Source organism: Chaetura pelagica, unplaced genomic scaffold (genome assembly GCF_000747805.2).
Source record: "Chaetura pelagica isolate M959 unplaced genomic scaffold, ChaPel_1.0 scaffold68, whole genome shotgun sequence".
NCBI classification, from domain to species: Eukaryota; Metazoa; Chordata; class Aves; order Apodiformes; family Apodidae; genus Chaetura; species Chaetura pelagica.
In genome coordinates this window covers 3,812,835-3,836,873 of record NW_009954407.1, presented here as the reverse complement: position 1 = coordinate 3,836,873, position 24,039 = coordinate 3,812,835, and the positions used below count along the sequence as shown (strand labels likewise).

Here is a 24,039-nt window from a genome sequence, read left to right as displayed (position 1 = left end):
AGGCCTTGCTGGCACAGTCGGATTTCTCATTGCAGCCCAGCAAAGAAGCTCCAAAAGCAAATGTTTCCAGAGTTGATCTGGCCTTAAAGTTTCTGACAGCCATTACTAGCAGAAAGAAGCTCAGCCACTAGCCAGCTGTGCTTCACTATGTGTGACAGATTCCTGTAACACAAAAAGCCACAGCAAAACACCAAGGCTGCTGCTTATCAAGTTACCAGGACAGGGACGGAGTGGGAGGCTGAGTGGAGCAACCCTGCAAGGTCCCAGCAGCCTTGTGAGAGACTGCTGCTACCTCAGGAGCATGGGAATTTCTAGGGAGGCAGCCTGCACTTGCACTGAGCAAAGTCCCGAGCAAGTATATTTTGGTAAGTAGCAGGGTGAGTTATCTTAGCAGATAAAAAAAGGCCTTTCTAACTATAACCATCAAGACTTGTTTGTATGGGAGCCTGCACTGGTATTTCAAAGGGCAGAATATGTCCCAGGGTGGTAGGACCACACAGCTCCAGGTGCTGTGTACCCTGCACAGCTGCTGCTAGCTCTTCCCCACGCAGAACTTGCTCACCCCACCCTCAGCTATACCTGCAGATGGTGTGGAGTAAGTGATAGCAGACTGCACCTAAACAAAGTCTGGACATTGGCTTTACCACGCTGCGGATCAGGGAGGATAAAACCCAGAGCCTCTGGCTCCCATGGGTGTCTTCTGAAGGCTGCTGCTGGGCAAGCAGCCTGGTTCAGCCCAGTGTAAGGAGAGGAAGGAGGGATGCTCATGCCCATGGTGCTGGGGTGCAGGCAGGGAGATGGAGCTGCTCAGTACTCATTGCCCAGAGAAGTCCCAAACTTGAGTCACCCATGCCCTAATCACCTAGTTGTTTCCCTTAGGATAACTTGTCCCAATCTTCTCCTCAGCTGAGGACTGCTTTAAAGTTCAAAATTCATTAGGATGGAAAAATAGTATGATTTTAACCTGGTGATTTATTTGGGAAAAGAGAGATCAAATTTTGGTCCCTGGGCAAGGATCTATGTAGTTTTTATCTAGGGGTTAAAGTGCATCTTTATCTAAACAGGATAACCAGGAGCAGGGAGTGCACTTTAAGTTGAATATCCTGCTCTGTGGGAAACTGAGGGCTGAATTTAGATGATTCTTCTTTCCTGCAGCCTCCAGTGCTGGCTGTTGTGAATCCTTTCCTCTCACTGGGCCTCCCTTGGCTCTGAGGTCCCTCTCTCCTGGCTGAGGCTTCCTGGCTACCACTGGGGCCAGTGGTGCTTTGTTCTTCCAAGATTTCTATTGCTACTTGTGGATTTTGTCCTTGGCTCTCCCTGTATCCCATTTGCAACCCATGTCTAAATGGTCATTCCCAGCTTCATAGAATCATAGAATGTTTGGGATGGAAGGGACCCTAAAGATCTAGTTCCAACCTCCCTGCCATGGACAGGGACACCTTCCAGTCATATGAACACACTGAAAAGTGCAAGGTCTCAGATAACACTGCAGTAGGTGCCATGAAAACACCTTTTATTGCTTTGTGCCTTTTGAGTAACAAGGGAAGGGTCAAAAAAACCCTCATATATAAAAAAAGACAACTAACTGAAAAATTGTAAAAAATCAGTATTAGTTTGGAAATCAAGCCTATTTTTAATTGCAAATATAAGCTGAGGTTTTTCCCCCTGCTTATATAAGGTAGCAGCACACACTGTAGCCTTCAGCATCATTTCAATCAGCCTGCATTTTCTAGTGCTGTAGCTAATTGATTTAGCAGCAGCTCTCTAGGAGAAGCAAAGTTTACCTCCAGTTCACTGACAGCAAGAAAGAGAAGCTGCTATTGGTTTAAGTTTATCCTCAAATTAAAAACTGGTCAAAAGAAAGTTTTATGAAAGCCTGAAAGTAAGAAGTTAATTTCTTTTGCCTTTAGCTGCATTTTAACAATAAAATTTAAATTATATTAATACATAATAATAAAAATATCTGACAAATTATATATATAAATATATAATAGCTATTTAAAGGGACACAATTTTTAGGCAACAGAATAAATGGCATTAGACCTACAAACTCATGTCCAAACTGAAATTCACACTTCGTAATCAAATGAGACAGTCATTTAGTTGATCATCATCTTATATCTATGCTGGACCTAAAATCAGATAGCTACTGGATGCAAAGATAGAGTTTGTACAGAGTTTTTTTAATCTGAATACAGTTGTGGAAAATGTGGATAGCTGGATACAACTAAACCACACATGTCATAGCAGCGAGGCAGAACATGAGAAGTGAAGCTGCCATCTCTGACCCCCAGATGCTGTAACTGTCTGCATACCAAATTTCCACAGACTGCACCTGCAGGAATTTAGCATAGCTCAGGGTTCTCATGGTCTTTTTCAAGCCTCTCTTGCTCTGAGGAGCCAAACACATGGTTAGTGCTTCCTGACTTCTCTGTTATTGATAATACAGCAATACTGAACAGAGAGGCACCAAAGGACTAGAAATGAGACATGAGATCCTGGTCGTACAGAACTGCAAAGAAGACTTCTAACTTTTACTATCTGAAAACTGAGGTTTCATCTCTGCCTCCACTGTTCTGCCTCAGCCTTGGCTGATGTCTGCAGAAATACAAGCCAGTATAGATACATCCAGCTGTGATAGTACTTCAGTATCCCCACACAACTAAGCTATTCCCTGGCTTAAGAACAGTATATGTTGCTGCCTTAATTCTCTAGAAGTTTTGAGTTTTATTCTGACAGAATATTGGACATTGCTTGGCTTTCCTGCCCGCAATCTTTGCCTTATAAGCAGAAATTATTCTGTTTAATACATTTATCCCTTAAGACTACATCTCCTGAAGTTTGTTTCCACTTTAACTGTGTACACTATTTGAAGTAAGGCTGAAAAATGTATTTTATACTCAGCTTCACTTCTTTAGATGCAGTATTCAAAAGAAGCATGTTACGTTATCAGGAGAAGCAAATTGTCTGTCCCAGAAGGACGATTCAGTCAATTTGGTTTGGACTTTCTAGTCAGGAACTTTATGTCCTGATCCAGTATCATTGAATAAGTTGTTTGTCTTTGTGACTCACAACTGGCTGTGTGACTAAAATATGCTGCCAGGTATAACAGTGTCTTCTCTGTCCGTTCCCTTCATATAACAAAAAAGGATTATATGCCTCTATGTTTCACACAAAGTGATGCATTCAGGCAGTTCCTTTTATTTTCAATGGATTATTCCATGAGTTTGTGCAAATTTACTGCTGTGAGAAGCTGCTCCTTTCTGTGGCAAGATAAAAAATACAGTTGTGTTAGTAGAGATACAAGACCTTTGGGTTATTTTTCATTTGTCTAATAAAGAATTGAACAAAATTACTTATTGTCTAATCCAGCAAGAACTTACTCTTTCAATAAGACTGCATATCTGAGTAGTCTTGTGGATGACTCAGATTTATTAAAGGTCACTTGCATAAATCTTCATGCATCTGTGAGCTACAGATGGATACCTGTCTGCTGTTCTGTTGTCCCTTGGGTTCCCATTAAACCAAAGAGATGTCTTGATTGTATGAGTTATTATATAACGTTTTTAAGGTACCACAAAACTTTGAAAAAACACATACTTTGCTGTTTGAGACTGCAAATTGTTTTTGTGTTTCCAGTATGAAAGTGGAAAGATAAAATTCAAATGGATCAAGCTGATGTATTCTTTTCCTGAAGCTAATTTATATTTTGAATAAATAATCCCTTCAATTTAGAATAATTAATTTTTATTTTAAATTGTTTTGATGGAAGTATTTAAATGCATTTTCAAGGCTATGTGGCAATGACAGTGGTGGATCACTGTTTGGAAATTCATTAAACAAAAAATTGTCAAATAAACTAGTTAATCCAATTTTAAAAATCTGTAACTATTACATATGATTAGTTAAACCTATTGTGCATAGCTTAGAGCATGTCTAGAGAAAAGAGAGAATGTTTCTTGGTTTACTCTGATGAGGTTAACAAGTTAATTTTCAGAAGAAAGAGGATTAAATACAAACCTTTTGTGTCTCCAGCTTCACAGGTCTTAAACACCGTCTGTGAAATTGCTGAGAGGTATTCATGAGACAGAGGCTGCAAGCCACAAGACTCCTCTGGACGAATTCGAGAACCACAGTCCTGAATTAAAATGAAATCTGTGAAAATGACAGCACTGCACCCATCCATATGACCTTGAAATCCTCTTCAAGGACTTTTACAGAGGAAAAAAGTTGATTTGGGCTTGGTTCTGCAATTCATTTGCCCTTGATCTTCAAGATATACTTTTAATATGAAATTTAGAATATTTTTTTCATTCATACAATGGTTTTGTAATAAATAATCCAAATCCACCATAAATGTACAAGATACCACATTTGCTAAAGATATAACTTATTAAGGCAAACAAACGTTACATTCATTTAATTCCATGTTGTCTCTACATATTGTACAATCTCTACCTATTTTCCCTTAGCAATTTTGCATTCATATCTGCAGTCATATGGAGTACAGTTTTGTCCTGAAATATCACAAGTTAGCTTCAGGAGGTACAGGTGCATAAAAGAAAAAAGAAAGAAAAATTTCAAAGGGAAAATGTTTGAGTTAGCAGACTGATTTAAAAAACTTATTAGGGGGTACTTACTTAAAGGATTTAATATAGCTATAAATATAATCTTCTTGTGGGTCTTCATGTGAGATGCAATCCATACTAAACCTCAGACACTACCATAAGGATCACATAAATAACTGATATATTAATGGTTAAAAACATTCACCTTCTAATTAATTTTCTTAATTAAAAATCTGATCTTTTCCATGTTCTGTCTAAAGAAGTGTTCACTAAGACCCACAATGAACACAGAAATATTTTATCTATGTTTATGCTTGGATACAGAAATATGGACCAGTTATTCAATCAACAGAAAGTTGTAAAGAACTAGAGACTGGTATTGCAATGACATATACCCTAAACACACCTCATAAGGTGTTTCTCACGTTTTGATCCTTTCTGATACATTTTATAAGTATTAGAAGAAATGTATTTGAGAATTCATTAAGGCCAGATGCCTAAACAATTTGCCTAAAAACTTTGTGAAAATGTGCAAATGAAAAGTGTCCTTGGCTTTTAGAAAACTGGAACATTCTTCTATGTGTAAGGCCAAAGGAGCTGCCAGATCCCACAAATTTCTGACAAAATATCCAGATACAGTGATTCCTTACCATGAATTTTAGCATGTGTGTTCTTACCTTTGAAGTAACAGGCTGTACCAGTGCCCATTACTTTGTGCCTTACGGTTAAAATGTTCAAGCATCCATTGACATGGTATATATGACATCACAGCATTTGTGACATCGGGCAATTACTTCACTAATTTTAGACACCTACAGTATAAATAACTACATGAGTTGTTCATTCTAGTTTTCCTTTCTCATTTCTGCAGAGAAATAGCAATCCTAGGCAACATTTTTAATCTGTTTTAGATGTGTACTTCAGGATAAAATTAATCACATCCTAAAATGCCTTTCTCCCTCAACTGTAGCAAGAGTTTAAAACAATTCCGAGGACTGTATTTGCATAAGCTCAGAGGAATCTCTCTTCGAATTTCATTATAAAAGTACTCACCCTCCATACTGCATAGCCCAAACTGGTGCTGTTGCCAGTTGCTTCATCAGAAGGTAAGAGCATTCTGGGGCTAGTGTTAGCTTAAGAAATAGTGTGTACTATCTCTTATTTCATTGTCTCACCCTCATTACTGTATTACAACAAACTCACCAAAACACAGTGAGGGTTTTCTCACCCAAACCAAAAGGCTGTAAAACTAGGACTTAAAATAATGAAAAAGATAATTTTATGACAAAGGAGAAAGCCTTACAAAAATGTAACTATGGCAATCCAGACTTTATGTTTTTAAATATATATTTTAAAATACTGTATGAAAAATGCAGTTGTGGCCATTTCTGGCTAAATGGAATATTAGTCATGGCCATCTTCAATAATGCAAAATTTGCCTTTTTGAAGAATCACATATGCTAATTTGTCACAAGCAAACTACACATATGGAAACACACTGTTAGTGGAGTGTATTCATTTCAAGAAGGAGTATTCTTGAAACCAAAAAGAATAAGAAATTGCAATTTCTCAAAAAAAAAAAAAAAAGAAGGATTTAATTGGTCTTTTCTCCACTGCATTGTGCTGATTTCTAGATTTATTTTCTAAAATGATATGAAAATGAATATGGCAACTGTCATGTAATATCGTTCACTGCTTCCAAGAAATTGTGCTACATCTAGGATGCTAGGCCTAAACTGAGCCAATGAGCAAGTAACAGCTATGTCCTAATATTGTCAAGGTTAAACTTCAGATTTAATAGGATGTGCCACTGATATAGATGAGATATGAAACCATCCTGGAATTTAGTCAATACTGGTGGATCTTTGATTATGCAATCAAAAAAGTAAGTGAAATTATTGTCTCACAATTATTCTGATCTCATTGAATTCCATAGTGGGGGAAAAAAAACTAAAAAAGTAAAAAAAATCTTCCCACTGACTTTGAAAGGTTAAAGTAGATTTTGTGCACAGGAAGTCTGAGAGATGGGTTCTTTTGTACAGTTGGCCTGTTCTCTGTTTAATGCTCTGTAAATAGGGAAAGCTGTTATGAAAAAATGAATGCCACAGTATATTCTAGTGTTAAACTGTGTTGTTATCTTGGAGCCTCTGGGTCTGGACACACTGTACAGCTATTTAACAGTATTACTTCAACTAACAGTAACATCAGAAAGCTCCTACCTTGCAGTGAAACAATTTGCACAGGACTTCACAAGAAAGTCTGAAATTCCTGAATGTGCTGCCATTGCTCTCAATACAGTGCCATAAAATAATTTAACAGGGATTTTCTTGTTCATACCTCTGCTCAGGGTACGTGCTTAAACAAACAGAAGTTTATTTTAATTGCATTCCTTAGATAATATAATTAACAAATTTTCATGTGGCTGGTTTGTTATTAATCACAATCAATATGCAAATGAAACTATGTAACCATTACCTTTGATTTTGTTGTATTTTCAAAGTATGCAAATAAAGCATTTTTAAGGATGCTGCTTCTGTTTAGTATGTAACTCGCACCTGAAACATCATGGGAGATGTTCAGTGAATCACTGAGCAAGCCTCATTTGTTTCATCTTTACTTTTGTGAGAGACCAGTCCTTTCTTATCATGGACATATTTGATAGAATGTGTGGCAGCTACAGATTTAACACAGCTCCAACAATGTAGGGCACATTAAGGGTTTTTCTAACTGCCTGCAGATTTTTTTAAGTTTTCTTCAGGTGCTGCAGTGACATGACATCCCTCTTGCCTTGCCCAAAGATTAAACATGTTGTGATCTCAAGCATGTTTACGGACGATGACTCATGGCAAAGATGAGAGCCAGACATGTAAACTTAAGTGATAACTCTTGCTCTGTGTCTGCTCCCCCCTTCATTTTTAGAAGACAGACATTAAAAGGCCCTTAAAATGTCTGGACTAGAATCAAAAGAAAAATTCCCCTCCATTGTGTACCTCAGTGTAGGGTTAGAATCGACTCTTCATTAAGTCTGGTTTGGCATTTTACTAGTACACTTTCTTTCATCTTAACAAAAAGTTTTCTGGACACTAGCAAACAAAAGAGGAATCAAGCTTTACTCTTACATCTAGATAGCTTTCAGTCAACATCGGTTGATACTTAGAGGGTGAACACTTCTGGAGTCCAGCTGCTATGTGAAATGAGGATCATTTTTGCTATGATGACACTACAGTCAACTTGATTCTTCAAAAAGTTTTTATCTTTAAGAAGTCACACAGATCTTAGAGCCTGCTAATTTATGGTTTTCTCAAATTATTAATTTGTACACATTAATGCATATGTTATTTCATTTATTTATAATCTAAGTGCCTGATTTAATAAGAATTTTGTTTGTTTAGCTCAGCTTTCAATAACTGCACTTTATCTTCTCTCAGTTGTATACTTATGTTTCTGCATGTGCATATATATACATACAAAGTTTCACACAGATGTACATAAATATTTAAAAAAGCCATATCAGTTTTAAAATCATATAGATGTGTGGAAGAGAGAGAGAGAGAGAGAGAATCAAAGCACTATAAAGATGATCCACATTCCTGCAGCTAATACCATGGAATCAATATTGTATAGGTAACACCATTGTAGTTGCAGTTATCCTTTAGATTAAGAGATCTAATTTAACTATTAATGGAGTTTTAATTGTTATTGGACTTTTTTACCATGTCCACTGTAATGAAAGAATGATTACTCTGAAACTGCAGTAATTGCCTACAGATTAACCCCATAAGCTTCCATCAAACAGGAAGCAGTTGAAAGGAGAGAAGGGAAGAAGCCCATGACATTCCTGGGACAATCCATATCAAATAAGGACAAATTGTTGTTCTTTGTTTGTTTGAACAGTCAGTGCTTCAGCAGTAACAGAGCCCCACATAACAAAAATAAAACTACTTTAACCATCTACAGTAACTACTGATGCTCAAAAAGACATTTTAAAATAAGAAGGATTTTCAGAATTGTTTTGGAATAACCCAACTCTCTTCATTCAAAGCTGTTGCTAGAACTATAATTTTCAGAGCAAGTAGACTTAAATGAATGAATTGAATACTTCAGAAACTCCCACACAGGGTGCCTGTATCTATACTCTACACTCAGCTTTCTCAGTAAAAGTCCTTCTTGCATTTGTATTAAAACTCCTAGTGAACAGTGGGAATGATGTTAACAGGTAATGTTTTCTTAGATCCTGGAATTGCACCCAGCTTAAATCACTGAAGACTACCCCCACCAGTCTAATACGGGATCATCATATCAGAATGTTTTAAACTAAACAACAAGAGAAATTTATTTACAGGAATTTATTTTAGTATTGCATGCAAACAACATGTAGCCTAAATCTGCATCTTTTTAACATCCAGAGCCCACACATGTCTGGGCACTAGTGGATGAGATAAATGTCATTCACTAGTTCTTGGTAAAGAAGGGAGAAGACTTCTCCATTCATTGAGCTCTGACCCTGGAGTCAGACCCTCTGGCCAGGGCTGCCCATCAGCCTGGCAGGTCACCCAGCCACCTCCCCTAAGGCAGGCAGCCCTGCATCATCTTATGCTGCTGCCAGGGCTGCCTTATTTCTTTTGACTGTTTAATTTTCGACATGACAGAACAAAGCTTCATGTGAAGACGTAATTTTTGAATGCTTTCCTGCTGGCCTTTGTATGCTCACTGCCTTAACTCTATTTGATCTGGTTTTATTTAAGTTGCCCCGAGTTTCTAATGAAATCCTTTAATCTCTCTTTAGTCCCTCTTTTTCTATTATTTTACACATAACTAAAACTGGATGAAATGTGATTTAAAATGATGCTATGGAAGGAATTCTAATAAAATTAGTCAAAGAGTGAGCTCATGAAATAGTGAAATTGTATCTTATTGCTAGGGAATAAATTGTGAGCAGATGGATTAGTTTCACTCTATCAACTTTATCAATATGGCAGCAATAAATGAACAGTTGGCATATTGACTTATATTCAACCATCTCCCTTTGTCCGGCTCCATTATTCAGTGATAGATGAACCTCCAAAGATTCAGAGTTCAGGCTGGTTCATTTCAACACCCACATTAAATAGATGGAACTCTTAGGTGTACAAAATAGGTCTAGAAAGCTCTCAGAAGGAGAGAGGAAGTCTCCCAAGAAATTTCAGTTCTTTGCTGCTTTTGGCTGGGAAACAATAACTATTGTTATTCATCGAGCACTGTCTAAGACATAAATGAAGACATTGCCCACATCAAAGGACTCACAAATCCATTAAACAGAAAATATAGGATAAATGGCTTGAACTGATGGAGCAATGTGTCTTTGCAGCTAGGTTTTAAAGGAAAGAAACTGCCACCAGTGTGTTTTGTAAGGAATCTAATGTGTTCCATCTGCAAGAATGGGATAATAGTTCCCCAATGACCCCAAAGGCACTGTCACAAGAAACACATTAAAAGACTATGAGACACTCATTTCCACAAAGATCTGGAAGAGGCCATAAAAACACTTTAGACATGGAGTCTGGGCACTCAAAAGGTTGGAACATGCAGTGCACAGACATCTGTAGGAGACTGGGAATGATATGAAAAGTGGAGATACTGGCCATATTGTCAAGGCATGGTGAGGACATTGGAGAACAGCTTGAAGTTTGGAAAAAGTGCAGCCATCAGCCTATATTGCTTTCAGGTTCTTACTAGTGCTAGCCTTGTTTCTAGAATTCTCAATATTTTGTCTTAAGAATACAAGTATACCACCAATTGCAGTATTTTTCTCTTTGAATCACAAACTTCTGTGTAGAAAAATTGTATGGGAATAATGCCACATGCTTTAACCAGTGACGGAAGAACATCATATCTACACAGTATCTTTACTATCTGCTAAAGATCTTTTGAAAATCCCAGTAGATGACCCTCTACAAAGATAACTGCCTCAAAGCACACACTGATTATATGGACAAATAAATTTCAGCTTGACACTAGAGCAGATGCAAAGGGGTTTCCTCTGCACTGAGAATGCTAAACCCACAGAAAGCTAAGAAACTGTTTTGAGGAATAAACATAAAGAGAAAATATTGTAAGTTTCACACTATTATTTTAATTTATTTCATACTATTATTTTAATTTATCTTATGTGTGTAGAGAATAAAAAATAATCCTTTCAATCTATGAAGGATTTTGATTCAATTTCATTTTACATCATGTTTAATGGTGCACATGGTGTCAGACTCACTTTCTGCTTTCCTGCTCCAAAACAAGCAATAGTTCAAAGTTTTGCATTTGTGAAATATAGAACAAAAATATCCACATGAAAGCACAACTCTTAATCTATCAGAGACTAGTGTATTATGATTCTAAACAACTCAGAGATGCAGCAGAAGCAAGAACTTGAAGATGACTGAATGTGAAATCCAACTCCATGAAGAATAAAATACTATAATCGTGTTTTGGAAAAGATTTCAAAATGTACCTAAAGATAGTTACATTATTATTATTTTTTTTATGTATTTGAAGCTCACATCTGTGTGGATTTTTTGTTTTTCCACTGCTTCTTTAGCAAACGTGTTTTCCTAGTGCAATTAATGATATTTTTCCCAAAGAAGAACAGTGATGATTTCCAGCTTGTGTGCTTTCTAAGCGAAAAACACAAAGGAAGAAACAAAGGAATGAAAAGAATTTACTGTTTCTTCCTCCCTCCCTCAAAATGAAGATAAAACAGGAACAAGGAATAGTGGATAAAGAGAGGCATTTTTCCATTTTAGGTTCTGGTGTGTTTTTAGTTTAAAGAGTGAGATGAACATACTAAAAGCTGCAACAGTTTTGCATACCCACTTAATCCTCGTCTTTCCCCCATCTTTTCCCAGTGCAAGCTCTGAATGTGAACAGACTTGAGTTTTGCCAAGTCCACTGTCTGTAAGTGGGGAGTAGCATGAAAAAAACATGTGCTTTGACAGTGCAAGAAGTAAATATTTTATGTGATAACCAAATAGATTATTAAGTATTTATGACTCTCTCTCAATAAAATGCTGATGTGGCCCTGATTGTTTTTCCTGGTAGTTAGGTAAAAAATTCACTATATTAGCTGGGAAATACCACAGCCTTGTGGCTGTTCTTAAACAGCATTCATCCTACCCTCATGCTCAGGGTAGACAGCAGTCACAGTTCACATTGCAGAGATCTATACTCTATACCTTCTTATGTGCAAGAGGAGCTTGAGCTCTAGCCTTGTTTTGTTTATTTTGGATTAAGACCTTTATACCATACCCATGAGGAGCACAGCAGAACTCCTTGGGCTGAACAGCTATCACTACATTCACAAGGTATGAAAAGGTATAAGAGAATGAACAAGTTGAAAAGCATTACTGCTCATCCATGATTCTGATTTTGAAATACTCTGATGGTGAACACAATGCATTGAAAAAACATGTTAACCAAAGGGTTGATCCAGTGAGCTTGTACATCTGCTAAAGCTACTGTTAAAGCTGCTTTTCACAGTAAGCAAGACTGGCAGATTTGAACTTCATGTTTCGGGCTGCACTGTATGAAAATTACTTATTTCTTACTTTTAGTACAAAATCCTGTAGAACTTACAAGAACATCTATTAACTTTATTTAGGTCTTTGGGCATACTAAGGTTAAGATTCCAAGGAGAGATTTAGGATGTTTGGGTCTAATTGACAACTCTGCCTCTGGTTTTCTGAATCAGCTTAGGCAGATGACTTGAATCTCCATCCAAAACTACTCACACCTGTAAAGTATCATCTCAAAGCCCTCACTCAGTTGTCACCATCCTCCAAAGTGCCTGAAGTTCTTTTAGTCAGCATAGACAAACCATTCATACCTCAGCACAGCTGTTAGTCAGCCCCTTTAGCTCAGAGTTCAAAAATCCCTTTGCCAACAGTGCTTGATCTGATAGGTGTTCTCAGGACATGCCCCTGGGAGCATGCAGAGCACAAAGCATCAACTAGTATTTCCCTGATAGAACATCTTCCCGTGATATTGCAAACATAGGTTAAACCTCCTCTTATAACTGATTTGCAGTAGAGATTTCAGTTCAAGCTCCTGTCGTCTTCCCTCCAGTCAGTGGGGTTTTCTGGGCAGTTCTGTCTCAGTCTGTCACGAGGAAGCTGTTTGTATTGCCTTTGTACGTACAATTAAATACTGCCTTGTAAAGAGCCTTGAACCTGCTCCACCAGCAGGCTAGATGTGAGAACATAGGGTGAAACTGGACAGAGGAAGCACCACCAGGCTCCCTGTTAACTGCTATGCGAGAAAGGACTGACTGAAGTATGTGCTTAACTCCCTACGAACAATTCAAACACTTCAAACTGGAGGACAGGCTCTCCTGTTACACTGGAGGTGTGACTCCCAGAAGAAGGTACACTTCAGATACATTCCTTTCCATATGATTTTCTGCAGGGCAGTATATCTGATTCCCAAATCACTGTGCCGGCTCATGTAGAATCTAATTTTTACCAGTTGAACTCTTCTATTTCAAATTTTTTAAAGGGTTATACCCAGACAGTTTTGCATGTGTACTTTGTTCCCACAACTCAGTGAGATGTTCTACTAAAAAAAAATATTAAACCTTTCTCTGCAAGCTTTATTAACCCTCCATACACAATGCATAAAGAGCCTAGTTACACTGCTTGGATGTGGTATGTTTCTCTGCACCTCAGGATGCTTAACTCTCTCTTCCTAACTGATTACTCTCAATTCCCTGGCACATCCCCTGAACATGAGAAAAGGAATGTAATACTGATGTATTATTGCTTCAGCAAAATATTAGTGATGAATAGTAAGCCCAAATGTTTGAAGGGGTATTAGTGAGCTGTTCATTAATTTAATTATGTTATGTTGGCTGCAGAGTAAATTACAATGTTGGGTTTTTTTTTTGTTTAAGGAGTTAGTGTACACACTGTTTTATACAGAATAGTTCTCTATGGCACACTAGGTTTTGGAATACAAGTCAGAGCCATGCGTGGTCTGGGGAACATTGAGGAAGCCACTAATACAGGCTCAGATACACCAAGAGAAAGACTTCTGAAGTTTTTCCAGACAATGCCAAAAAAAACAGTGAGTTCCTGCCTTTCATGTAAAGACAGAGTCTACATATGTGTGGAGGCCTCACTCTAATGGAAAGCACGCCTGTGTCTGGTGGACACCAGGAGGCATTTCCCTCTGCATATTCACAGTCCACACGGATGCACATGTTGGAAGAGCCCCAGGCCTACAGGGCCAGCTCTGTGCAGTCCTGCGCTTTGATGTTGGCTGCTGTAATGGTGTCCCAGGGAACACACAGGGCCAGATCCTGAGAGCAGTTGTGTTGAACACCTGAGTCAGTTAAGTCCCAAGAGCCTACACTCTCCTCTTCAAAAATCAATACCCCTGGTGAAAGGACCTGTGCTTGCTCTCCAGTGAGAGTGGTATGAGTGGTTTATCTGCTAAATACTGCACTGAGAAATGTCACTGAGGTATACACTGTCAGAGGGACACACGAATGTGCCATGAGGCCAGAGCTCAGCCTGGAGATGTCAATTTTGTGGAAGGTCACCTCAGCAATTACTGCTCCTCACCTGAAAGGTGCAGAGAAGAAAAGAGGCATGTGAAATAGATGTGCCCATTCTGGGCAGGGATGATCCCTAACACCTTGTGCCTTCCCAGCAGCTCAGTGGGGAGCAGGGTACAGCAGCTGGCAGCCCTGCAGCAGCAGCTTGACCCTTCTGTATTTGGCTTTGTTTTTAAAGCAGCCTTCAGTGAAGGGCTCATCTCTGACAAAGGGTTCATCCCTAAGGCTTTTCTTGTCAAATATCAAACCCTTCTCTTATGAAGACATCAGGTTGTTTGTTTAAGTGAGTCAAGAAATATGTTCAAAGTTCTTGAGAAGGTATATTTTTAGAAAGAGATCATTTACACAAATCTTTAACTGTAACCAGTAAGTATTTTATGAAAAATCTATTACTGATAGAAAGTTTGAAGCTTTGTTGCATACCCAAAGAAATGTGAGGGATGAAATTAAGAAAGGGTAAATGACATTAGAGAACGTCTCTGTGCATATATCTAGGGCAGATGAACATTGTATGGTTAGGTCTCCATAACACTATCCATAACATAAATGGAAGCCACTTATATTCAGAAGCTGTTGCATAAGACTATGGCAGTGAAGAAGGGAAGACTGACTTTCACTCTATCCATATGAAACAGAGAATATGAAGATTTAAGAAGCGGTGGGGTTTTTTTCTCTTTTCTTTCTCTTCAGTGAAAAGCTTCAGTAAAAATACAATACTTCAAAGGAAATCAGTCAACATAATTTGAGATTAAAGTTTCTTGCACAATGCACACAATGAAGATTATTGAAACAGAAAATATAAACGTATTTGTAGTCAGTATCTGGTAATTATTTGTACCTCCCTTTTACCACACTGTGGCTTACCATGAAAAGAATGAAGTAATGAAGGACTGATTTGCCTTTGAAAAACGACACATATTTCATGCAAAAGAACATTTGAGTTAGAATATTTTCCTTGCTATCTAACAGCTATGTCCACCACTAAATTTTACATATCCCTAGATACTGATTTAACACACACAGCTGGGAGACAGGAGTAAGACAGGCAATTTTATTTTCCTGGAACACCTACAAATCTGGCCATGCAGTAATTTATTTTCTAAACTATAAATTCACTCTAATGAATTTTCAGCACACTTGCTGCTACAATCACAGAAGTGCATTTCACGGATTTTTATTATGATCTTTTTCAAAAGATACTGATTAAAGGTTTGCCTTCTGGTGCATAGCAGACTGAAAATGCAGTCTCCATACAGCTTGAAGGCTCACTGAACAGCAGACTGCATGCAGGTAGCTTTCACACATGGACAGAAACAGATTGCATGCAGTTAGTGCCAAATGAGCAGATTGAAGTTAGAAGTCACCCTCTCTCCAACAGCCTGCCCACAGTAATTTACTGCTGCACGTCCTTTTCATTCAGCTAAAGTAATCAAGCAGCCACTAGTTGAATAAGGCCTCCCTTACAAAAAACACCTAATTAGTTCTGAAAACTGAATAATGTGCTTAGTGACAATGTTTATTCTGCTACACAAGACATGATAAGTGATGCTGAGCCGAAGCCTTGCTTTGGTCAATATTAGGATCACATTGGCAGTGAGATGGGTTACAGTGGAGACAGAAAAAAAAAGCCCAGAACACATATACATTGAAATTTAGATTCCCTTTAACAATGTATTAAGGCAGTTAATTACAGTGTATTAATCACCTAAGTTCCCCTGACTGACAGAAATAGTTTTATACAGCAACTTACTCTCCCCAATAGACAGATGTCTGGGAGATTTCTGTGATTCACTTCAGGTCTGAGGAGCAATGAGGAGGCAGACAGTGCAGACAGAGCAGCAGTACAAACATAACTGAGTCAAAGTGACTCAGGTTATTCTCCCCGAAATGTCAGAAACATGTTAGCTACTGTTTTTCTTGCAAGGAGAGAGGCTACACTTGGATATGGGCAGTGTTCCAGGCTCAGGCAGTGACCCAAACTACACTTGCCAAGATTCAGCACTTCAAAGAAATAGCTACAGACTCCACCTTTCCAGTGTATTTTCACTCAGTCTATGAGGTGCTTTGTTTTGAACTTTCTTGTGTCCATTAATGAAATAAATTGCTGTAAATTCAGATTTCTGAAGATGTGGAACAGGTTTTTCTTTCAGTAAAGTGGGCATGGATACATTCACATCCCATAGCAAATCCTCCTACATTGTAATTCGTTTTTCTCACTGATGGGTTTATTTGATTACAGAGTGGCTCTGAAACCACGGATTGAATATTATCTTATTGTTTCAAGAGTTTTGCCAAGGCAGGTGAACAGCGTAGCTGATGGATTACTCTTGGCCTGCCCATACTCCTAGTCATTAGCTAGTTATTTTTCATCTTCCTACATTTCCTCAGTAAGATACTGTATATCTTGCAACAGGAATTTTACTCAGAGTGTTTGCCCAGTAGTAACTCAGCACAATCCCTACAAATCTTGAACCAAACACACAGCTAGATTCCCTACAGCACGAGCTCTCTTCCATGTGGCAAAAGGCTGTCAGAACTTGCTGTGGACAGTGACAGCCTGACCTTGTGGCAGAAAAACAAAACATTTCCAGTTCAAATCAGACTTAGAGGATGTGCTACAGACGAAAGGACTGAGATAATTCAAGAGATCTATTCCAGAAAATATTAGATTGCAGTGTATTATGATATAGCATACACTAGATACCAGATACTGTAACCTATATTAGATAGATGACAGCAATTTAACAAAGGTTAAATTAAGTATTAGTGCAAGGATGTTGTCATCTTGTTTTTACTTCTTTTTAATTCCCTCCTTTCACATAATTTCTACAGCCTATTAATCATTTGACAACAGCAGAGGCTGCAGAAACTTTACAGTCTTTTTTAATAGAAATGTACAGATGTGGAGTAATTTTGCTGTGCTGATTCTACCACAATGATGTTTATCCTTCAGCTGCTAATGTCCCTCTTTCACATAAAAATGGCAGTTCTGCATGACTGAATCAGGGGAGGGTACTTCTAGACAAGCATTCATGTTTGATAACTTCTTATTTCATTGTAATTATTTTTTTTAATTAACAACATGAGTAAGACAGTAAGAAAGCCTGAGGGAAGGCTGGAAAGGGGAAAGGTGAGAGAGAAGGGTAGGGGTTAAATGACCCATATTTTTCTTATTAATTTTGTATTTAAATGAATTGTTTTCTTAGGGTACATGGCTGTCTAGATATGCCAAGTCATGACAACTGAAAAGAAGTGCTGAAATAACTGTTTGCAATTGCTAAAAAATATTTGGAAATACTTAGAAATGCCGTGGTGTTTTTTTTTGTTTTTTTTTTGTTTTGTTTTTTTTTTCTTCAATATAAAACCTGCCTTCAGTTGTTTTGAAAGCATAACAAAAGGTCAGAGGCCTGGGGATGGCTCTGCTTCCTCCTGGCAAGACAACATAAACCCCTTTACTGTATCAGAGCACAGAAGTGAAGCTTCATGTAAACGAGACTTGGATGTGCTGTAAGGCATTTCTTCCAAAGCAAAAAAGCTGTCCCAGTCTTCTGCCTTTCCCACCCTCCAGTAACTGATAGAAGTTGTGAAGTTAGTCCTGAGTTAAAGCCAAAGAAAAGAGGTGCTGTCATTACTTACGAGCACTGGTGGCCTGCTGGCAGTGTGCAGCTCATAACCAGTTTTTACAAGAAGTTGGATATTTCCCAAGATATTTTTCCTGTCTTCTGATTGACCTCAGGGGCAGCTGTTGAGTGCAATTATCTCGAAGGTCCACAAGGGTAAGGTGTACCTCTCCACAGCAAATACAGCAAGTTCAAAAGTAATTTCTATCCTTTCACAGTGCTTAATAGTGAATGTCTCAAATGCCAGGAACTAATGCAAAGTGTAACTTCCCCAAATACTAATTTTTGTACCCTACCAGATGTAACTCACATACATATGTTTTTTTCCAACAGAGCAGCTCTCCAGATCTGCATATCCTTTTCTGAAATACGAGCACCTTATCCAAAGCTTTCTTCATACAGACAGTAAAATGCATGTCAAATACTGATATATGCTCAGAAAAATGGCAAACAGAGTGAAAGCACACTAATCATAACTTCATATTGATTTTATCTGGAATAACTTGCTGCTTGTAACAGCCACATGTGCAGTGTTTAAGGGGTTGTCCAACCACATGTTTTTGCTCTGCTTCTGTCAACTAAGGGCAGAGATCTGTTTGCACAGTGTAGCACTCTGAAACATTATGATACTCCCACAAGTATTTCTGCCTTATAAAACAAGAAATGGGTTACCTTGAGGCTGTGGTATGTTCATCTGTGTTTTATGTTACAGTTGTAATAATCTTCATATATTGTAAATTGTATTAGCTACTTCAGATGTCAATGATAGAATTTCAAAGTGAAAAGGCACTTCTAATCATCAATATAAACTAACATATGTAGTTTTGAGTCTTTCACATCATAATGATTTGTCACAGTCAAAGAGCACATCTGATTTGTTTTATACCTCTCAAAATTGTGCATTTTCTTCCATAGAGTTCATGGAATCACAGAGTCACAAAATCTTTTGAGTTGGAAAGAACCTTAGGAGGTCTCTTACCTAAACTCGTGCTTCACACAGACTCAAATGTGAGAACATACCAGGTTGCTCAGGTTGGTTGTCTATTCTGGTCTTGAAAGCTTTCAAGGATGGAGCTTGCACAACCCTCCTCTGCAGCCAGCATCACTTGACTGTCCTCAAAGTGAGAAATGTTCCTTCACATGTTCCCAGCCAGAAACTGCCCTTTTTCAATTAATGACCATTGCCTTTTTTTTCTGCTCTGCTCCCCTTTCATGAAATGCCTGGCTCCCTCTTCTTGGCAATTCCCTGAAACCTTCAGCACTCTGGGTTAAAAACTACCATCTCCCTCAGCCTCTCTCCCTGGAAGGCAAGTCCTGCAGGCCAAGTGTGTATTAAGGGCTTTATAAACTGTAGCTGGGCATTCTTATAAACATCTGAGACCTGGCTGAAGTTAAAACTCAAGTTAGAAGTGGGTATTCCTCTAATTTTGCCAAAAAAGGCTGATAAGAAAATGTTCTGGGAATTTATATGCCAAACTAAACTATGAGGAAAACACAACCAAGAGATCTCAGATCTCAGAGCTGAGATGTAGGAGATGCAAGTTTAAATTCTTTATGCACTGATTGATAGGAGTTCAGTTAGTGATTTATGGAGAAAAACTCCAGTAGTATAAGCAGTAGTATAAGGTTCATCTGGCATGGGGATTCTGCTCCACTTTAGGCAGCAGTTCCAGAGATTAAAAAAAAAAAAAAAAAGGCCAATAAAAATCTTTTTACTCTGAGCTGTAAATAAAATTCCTAATTTAACCAGTTGCACTATACTTTTAATGGAGTTTTATTTAAATGAAGTGTGACATGTCCTCTATATGATGTTAGTATTTTAACTCCTACTTAAGATAATTTGCAGCTTCAATTTAAAAAAAATAAAAAACCGATAATTTAACACTTACTTGGAATTTACAATTAATTCTGGTTATCACTCACAGCTCAGGTCTATAAAGACAAGGTATTTTTAGCAATACAGAATTCAAAATATGTCTTAATTTGCATCAGTTTCTGTCTGCTGCTTTAGGGGAATGGGCATGGTAACTCCATTTGCAGAACAACCTTTACAAATATTTCATAGCAGTTTTCTGACATAGCAGTGTAGTATGACACCACATGTGATTTATTAGAGACTAGTAATAGCACAAACAATTACAAAACGACAAATTAAGAAAAATCTGTTGCAAACGTATCTGTAGTTACAGCAAAAGCCTTAGCAATCAGTCACTACAACCAAAGTGTCCTAAACAATGAAAGTATCAAAGAAAAATGTCTCTCTCCATCTTAAAGCATGTTCCAGTAAGTTAATAATCAGCCTGTGCATGGAAAGCTACGTGTGGCAGCTCTGCAGATAACAGAGGAGGAGGCTCTCTGACTGTATTTTTACTCTCCAGAACTCCAGATAATAATCTCTTTCTTATAAGGTGCAACTAAATAACTATTTCTGTGGTTTAACTGATGTGATTACCTTAGCAGGATGGAGAGATGTGACAAAAATACCCTGTTCTGTGGCAGGAGATGGAGCAAGCAGACAGGGAACATCCCATTCTCAGCAAGCACATGCATACTTTCCATTCACATCTTCCTGCTTTGAGTTCACATGTTTAATTAAGATTGAGCACTCATATCAGTACTTTGCTGGGTTGCTGGTTGACCGGTGTTGTTCAACATCTTCATCAACGACCTGGATGAGGGTATAGAATGTACCCTCAGCAAGTTTGCTGATGACACTAAGCTGGGAGGAGTGGCTGACACACCAGAAGGCTGTGCTGCCATTCAGAGAGACTTAGATAGGTTGGAGAGTTGGGCGGGGAGAAACATGATGAAATTCAACAAGGGGAAGTGCAGAGTTTTACATTTGGGGAAGAACAACACCATGTCCCAGTACAGGTTGGGGGCTGAACTGCTGGAGAGTAGTGTAGGTGAAAGAGACCTGGGGGTCCTGGTAGACAGGAGGATGACCATGAGCCAGCAATGTGCCCTTGTGGCCAAGAAGGCCAATGGCATCCTGGGGTGCATTAGAAAGGGTGTGGTTAGTAGGTCAAGAGAGGTTCTCCTCCCCCTCTATTCTGCATTGGTGAGGCCATATCTGGAGTATTGTGTCCAGTTCTGGGTCCCTCAGTTCAAGAAGGACAGGGAACTGCTTGAAAGAGTCCAGCGCAGAGCTACAAAGATGATGAAGGGAGTGGAACATCTCCCTTATGAGGAAAGGCTGAGGGAGCTGGGTCTCTTTAGCTTGGAGAAAAGGAGACTGAGGAGTGACCTCATCAATGTTTACAAATATGTAAGGGGTGAGTGTCAGGGAGATGGAGTTAGGCTTTTCTCAGTGATGACCAGTGATAGGACAAGGGGTAATGGGTGTAAATTGGAGCATAGGAGGTTCAAGGTGAATATCCGAAAAAAATTTTTAACTGTAAGAGTGACAGAGCACTGGAACAGGCTGCCCAGGGAGGTTGTGGAGTCTCCTTCACTGGAGACATTCAAAACCCACCTGGATGCGTTCCTGTGTGATGTACTCTAGGTGGCCCTGCTCTGGCAGGGGGGGTTGGACTAGATGATCTTTCGAGGTCCCTTCCAGCCCCTAAGATTCTATGATTCTATGAAGAGTTAATAAACTATGTTCCTATCAAGAGAAAAGGAATTAATCCAAGTACTTATCATTACAAGTTTCCAAGCTTCTTACAGTCCAGTACTTGCTCAGCATGTGAAAGGGTCAAAATCACATCTGATATTAAGTGTATGATGTGTTCTTTCCATCTTGAGGGGCACCTATCCTAAGACCTAAACCATTCATTTCTTTGTTCTTAGCAGGAAGAAGACTTTTCCAGATGGCTCTTACCTGCTTTCTAGCTTGGTATTTATAGGTTAAGAAACACTTTTCAAAGAGTCCAGACTGGCAAGTTGGGACTTAAGAACTCAAGAAAATAAAAATGAAAAAAACCAGTGTGCTTTTAAACCTCTATATGTTAATCTGCTATGCTGTTCATATTATTCTATTGTAAAATAATAAAAGCAAATTATAGTATTTACAGATCAGCTTTTACATTTCAGCTCTTTTGAACAAGTTAGAATGTGTTTCACACCTAAAGGTAGGGGACTGGCACAAGTATTTATAACTTCATAAATTCAACTTGTCCCTGCTCATAACAGGGAGATTGGAACCTGATGATGTTTAAGGTCCTTTCCAGTCCAGTACTTGCTCAGCATGTGAAAGGGTCAAAATCACATCTGATATTAAGTGTATGATGTGTTCTTTCCATCTTGAGGGGCACCTATCCTAAGACCTAAACCATTCATTTCTTTGTTCTTAGCAGGAAGAAGACTTTTCCAGATGGCTCTTACCTGCTTTCTAGCTTGGTATTTATAGGTTAAGAAACACTTTTCAAAGAGTCCAGACTGGCAAGTTGGGACTTAAGAACTCAAGAAAATAAAAATGAAAAAAAACAGTGTGCTTTTAAACCTCTATATGTTAATCTGCTATGCTGTTCATATTATTCTATTGTAAAATAATAAAAGCAAATTATAGTATTTACAGATCAGCTTTTACATTTCAGCTCTTTTGAACAAGTTAGAATGTGTTTCACACCTAAAGGTAGGGGACTGGCACAAGTATTTATAACTTCATAAATTCAACTTGTCCCTGCTCATAACAGGGAGATTGGAACCTGATGATGTTTAAGGTCCTTTCCAACCTTAACCATTCTGTGATTCTATGATTCATAAGGTGAGCAGTGAAGGCTTTGACTTTTTATTTCATAGAGACTAAAGGTAGAGCCTTCAGTCTTATCAATACTGGGTTTATTTCTCTATTGTTTATTTAAATTACAGATTGCATTCCTAACAGATGATGAAACCCTTCATGAAGGGTAAAGTCTCAAGATGTATAAAGAAAAGTAAAAAAAAACAAAAACCTAATTTATACTTTCAAATAAAATTATTATGGGAAAAGTGGTTTTGCTGTTCAATTTCCTTCATCAGCAGTATTTTTTCCCCATTTTCTGTTATTTCACCTCTTTTTCCAAAACAAACATTTATGCAAAAATCACATAAACTCTATAATGACTTGATCCTGTGTAGGTAGGAGTTTTGGGAACTTTCAGTGGGTAAAAAGTCAGATTCAACACAGGTCAAATAATACAGGAACGTGTGCTTTCACTGTGCTGAAATACATGCATACAGAATATCCAGCACCCCACAAGCCCTCAACTTCTGAATATCATATCCATCTTCAGACACTCAGTAGTCACAAAGTGGCACCATAGTATGGTCAGCAGGTTTGAACTATGTGTATCTCATGTACTAGTGGATGCAAAGGACATTGTGCTAAAGAAGCTTGCACCACATTCCCTACTACCTGTGAGCACCAGACTCAAGTAACTTTGCATGCATGAGTTGTCACACATCTTTTACCAGGATTTCTCAGGAAGCAAGTTACACAAGATAGGTTTCATCTGATCAGATATTATCTGAAACACAGACTTTTATATACAGGTCTTTATAGCTAAGCCATTTGCACAACTAAAATAGATATTCAAAACAGATCAGCTGAACTGTGCCCTAAACCTGTCAGTTTTCCCAGTTGATTATAAAGGCATCCAAAAGAACAAGCTCAGCTGTAGAGCTCTGTTGAAAACAAGTCAGGTAAGAGAGATCCAATCCACAGTGCGCAAACTACAAAAACCACTGGGGTCACAGAAGGCTTTCCATTCCTTCCCACCGCCATATTTTCATTTTTTGCAGAGAATGGAAACCAAGCAAAATATCTGCAACAGACGGTCAACATAAGCTGTTGATTACCAGAGCACCCTTTAGAAATGCACACAGTAGCTCTTCAGGTACCATGTCACCTCTCTGGCAACTCATCATCACATGAATTTCTTTTAAGCCTGCTATGAAGCACAGAGGGAATCCACACTACTGCCCTGATCTTTCCTACAGTCAAAAGAGTAGGCAGCAGAAGATACTGTTAATATTTTTCCTACAGTAAATCAAATATAAAATTTAATGGGCCACAACATCCAGCAAGTTCTTCCACAACCTGTAGCAGAAGCAGTCAAAAAACATATGAACTTCGAATGGGCTTTGGAAACAGTTAATAGTGAGCAATAAGCCACAATAATGAAAAACAGAGATTTGAGGCTAAACTGAAAACTAGTATTTTCAATATCTTGCTTTCAAAGGGAGCAATAAAATGCATACTGAAGAGACAATACTCTTTCACGTTTCTTTTTACATTGATTTACATATTTTTCTGGGCTCCTGCCTAGAGCTGATAATTATTAAC

The 24,039-nt window shown here is 38.3% G+C and overlaps 1 protein-coding gene across 1 annotated transcript in view; it reads right to left on the bottom strand.

Annotated features, from left to right (window-relative positions):
* Positions 1-24,039, bottom strand: part of CPED1 (cadherin-like and PC-esterase domain containing 1) — a 145,115-nt gene that overhangs the window by 20,625 nt on the left and 100,451 nt on the right. The window contains exon 17 of the mRNA XM_010004304.1: positions 4,021-4,138. Coding sequence (XP_010002606.1) covers positions 4,021-4,138 — 118 coding nt within the window. The remainder of the gene's footprint in view (positions 1-4,020; positions 4,139-24,039) is intronic.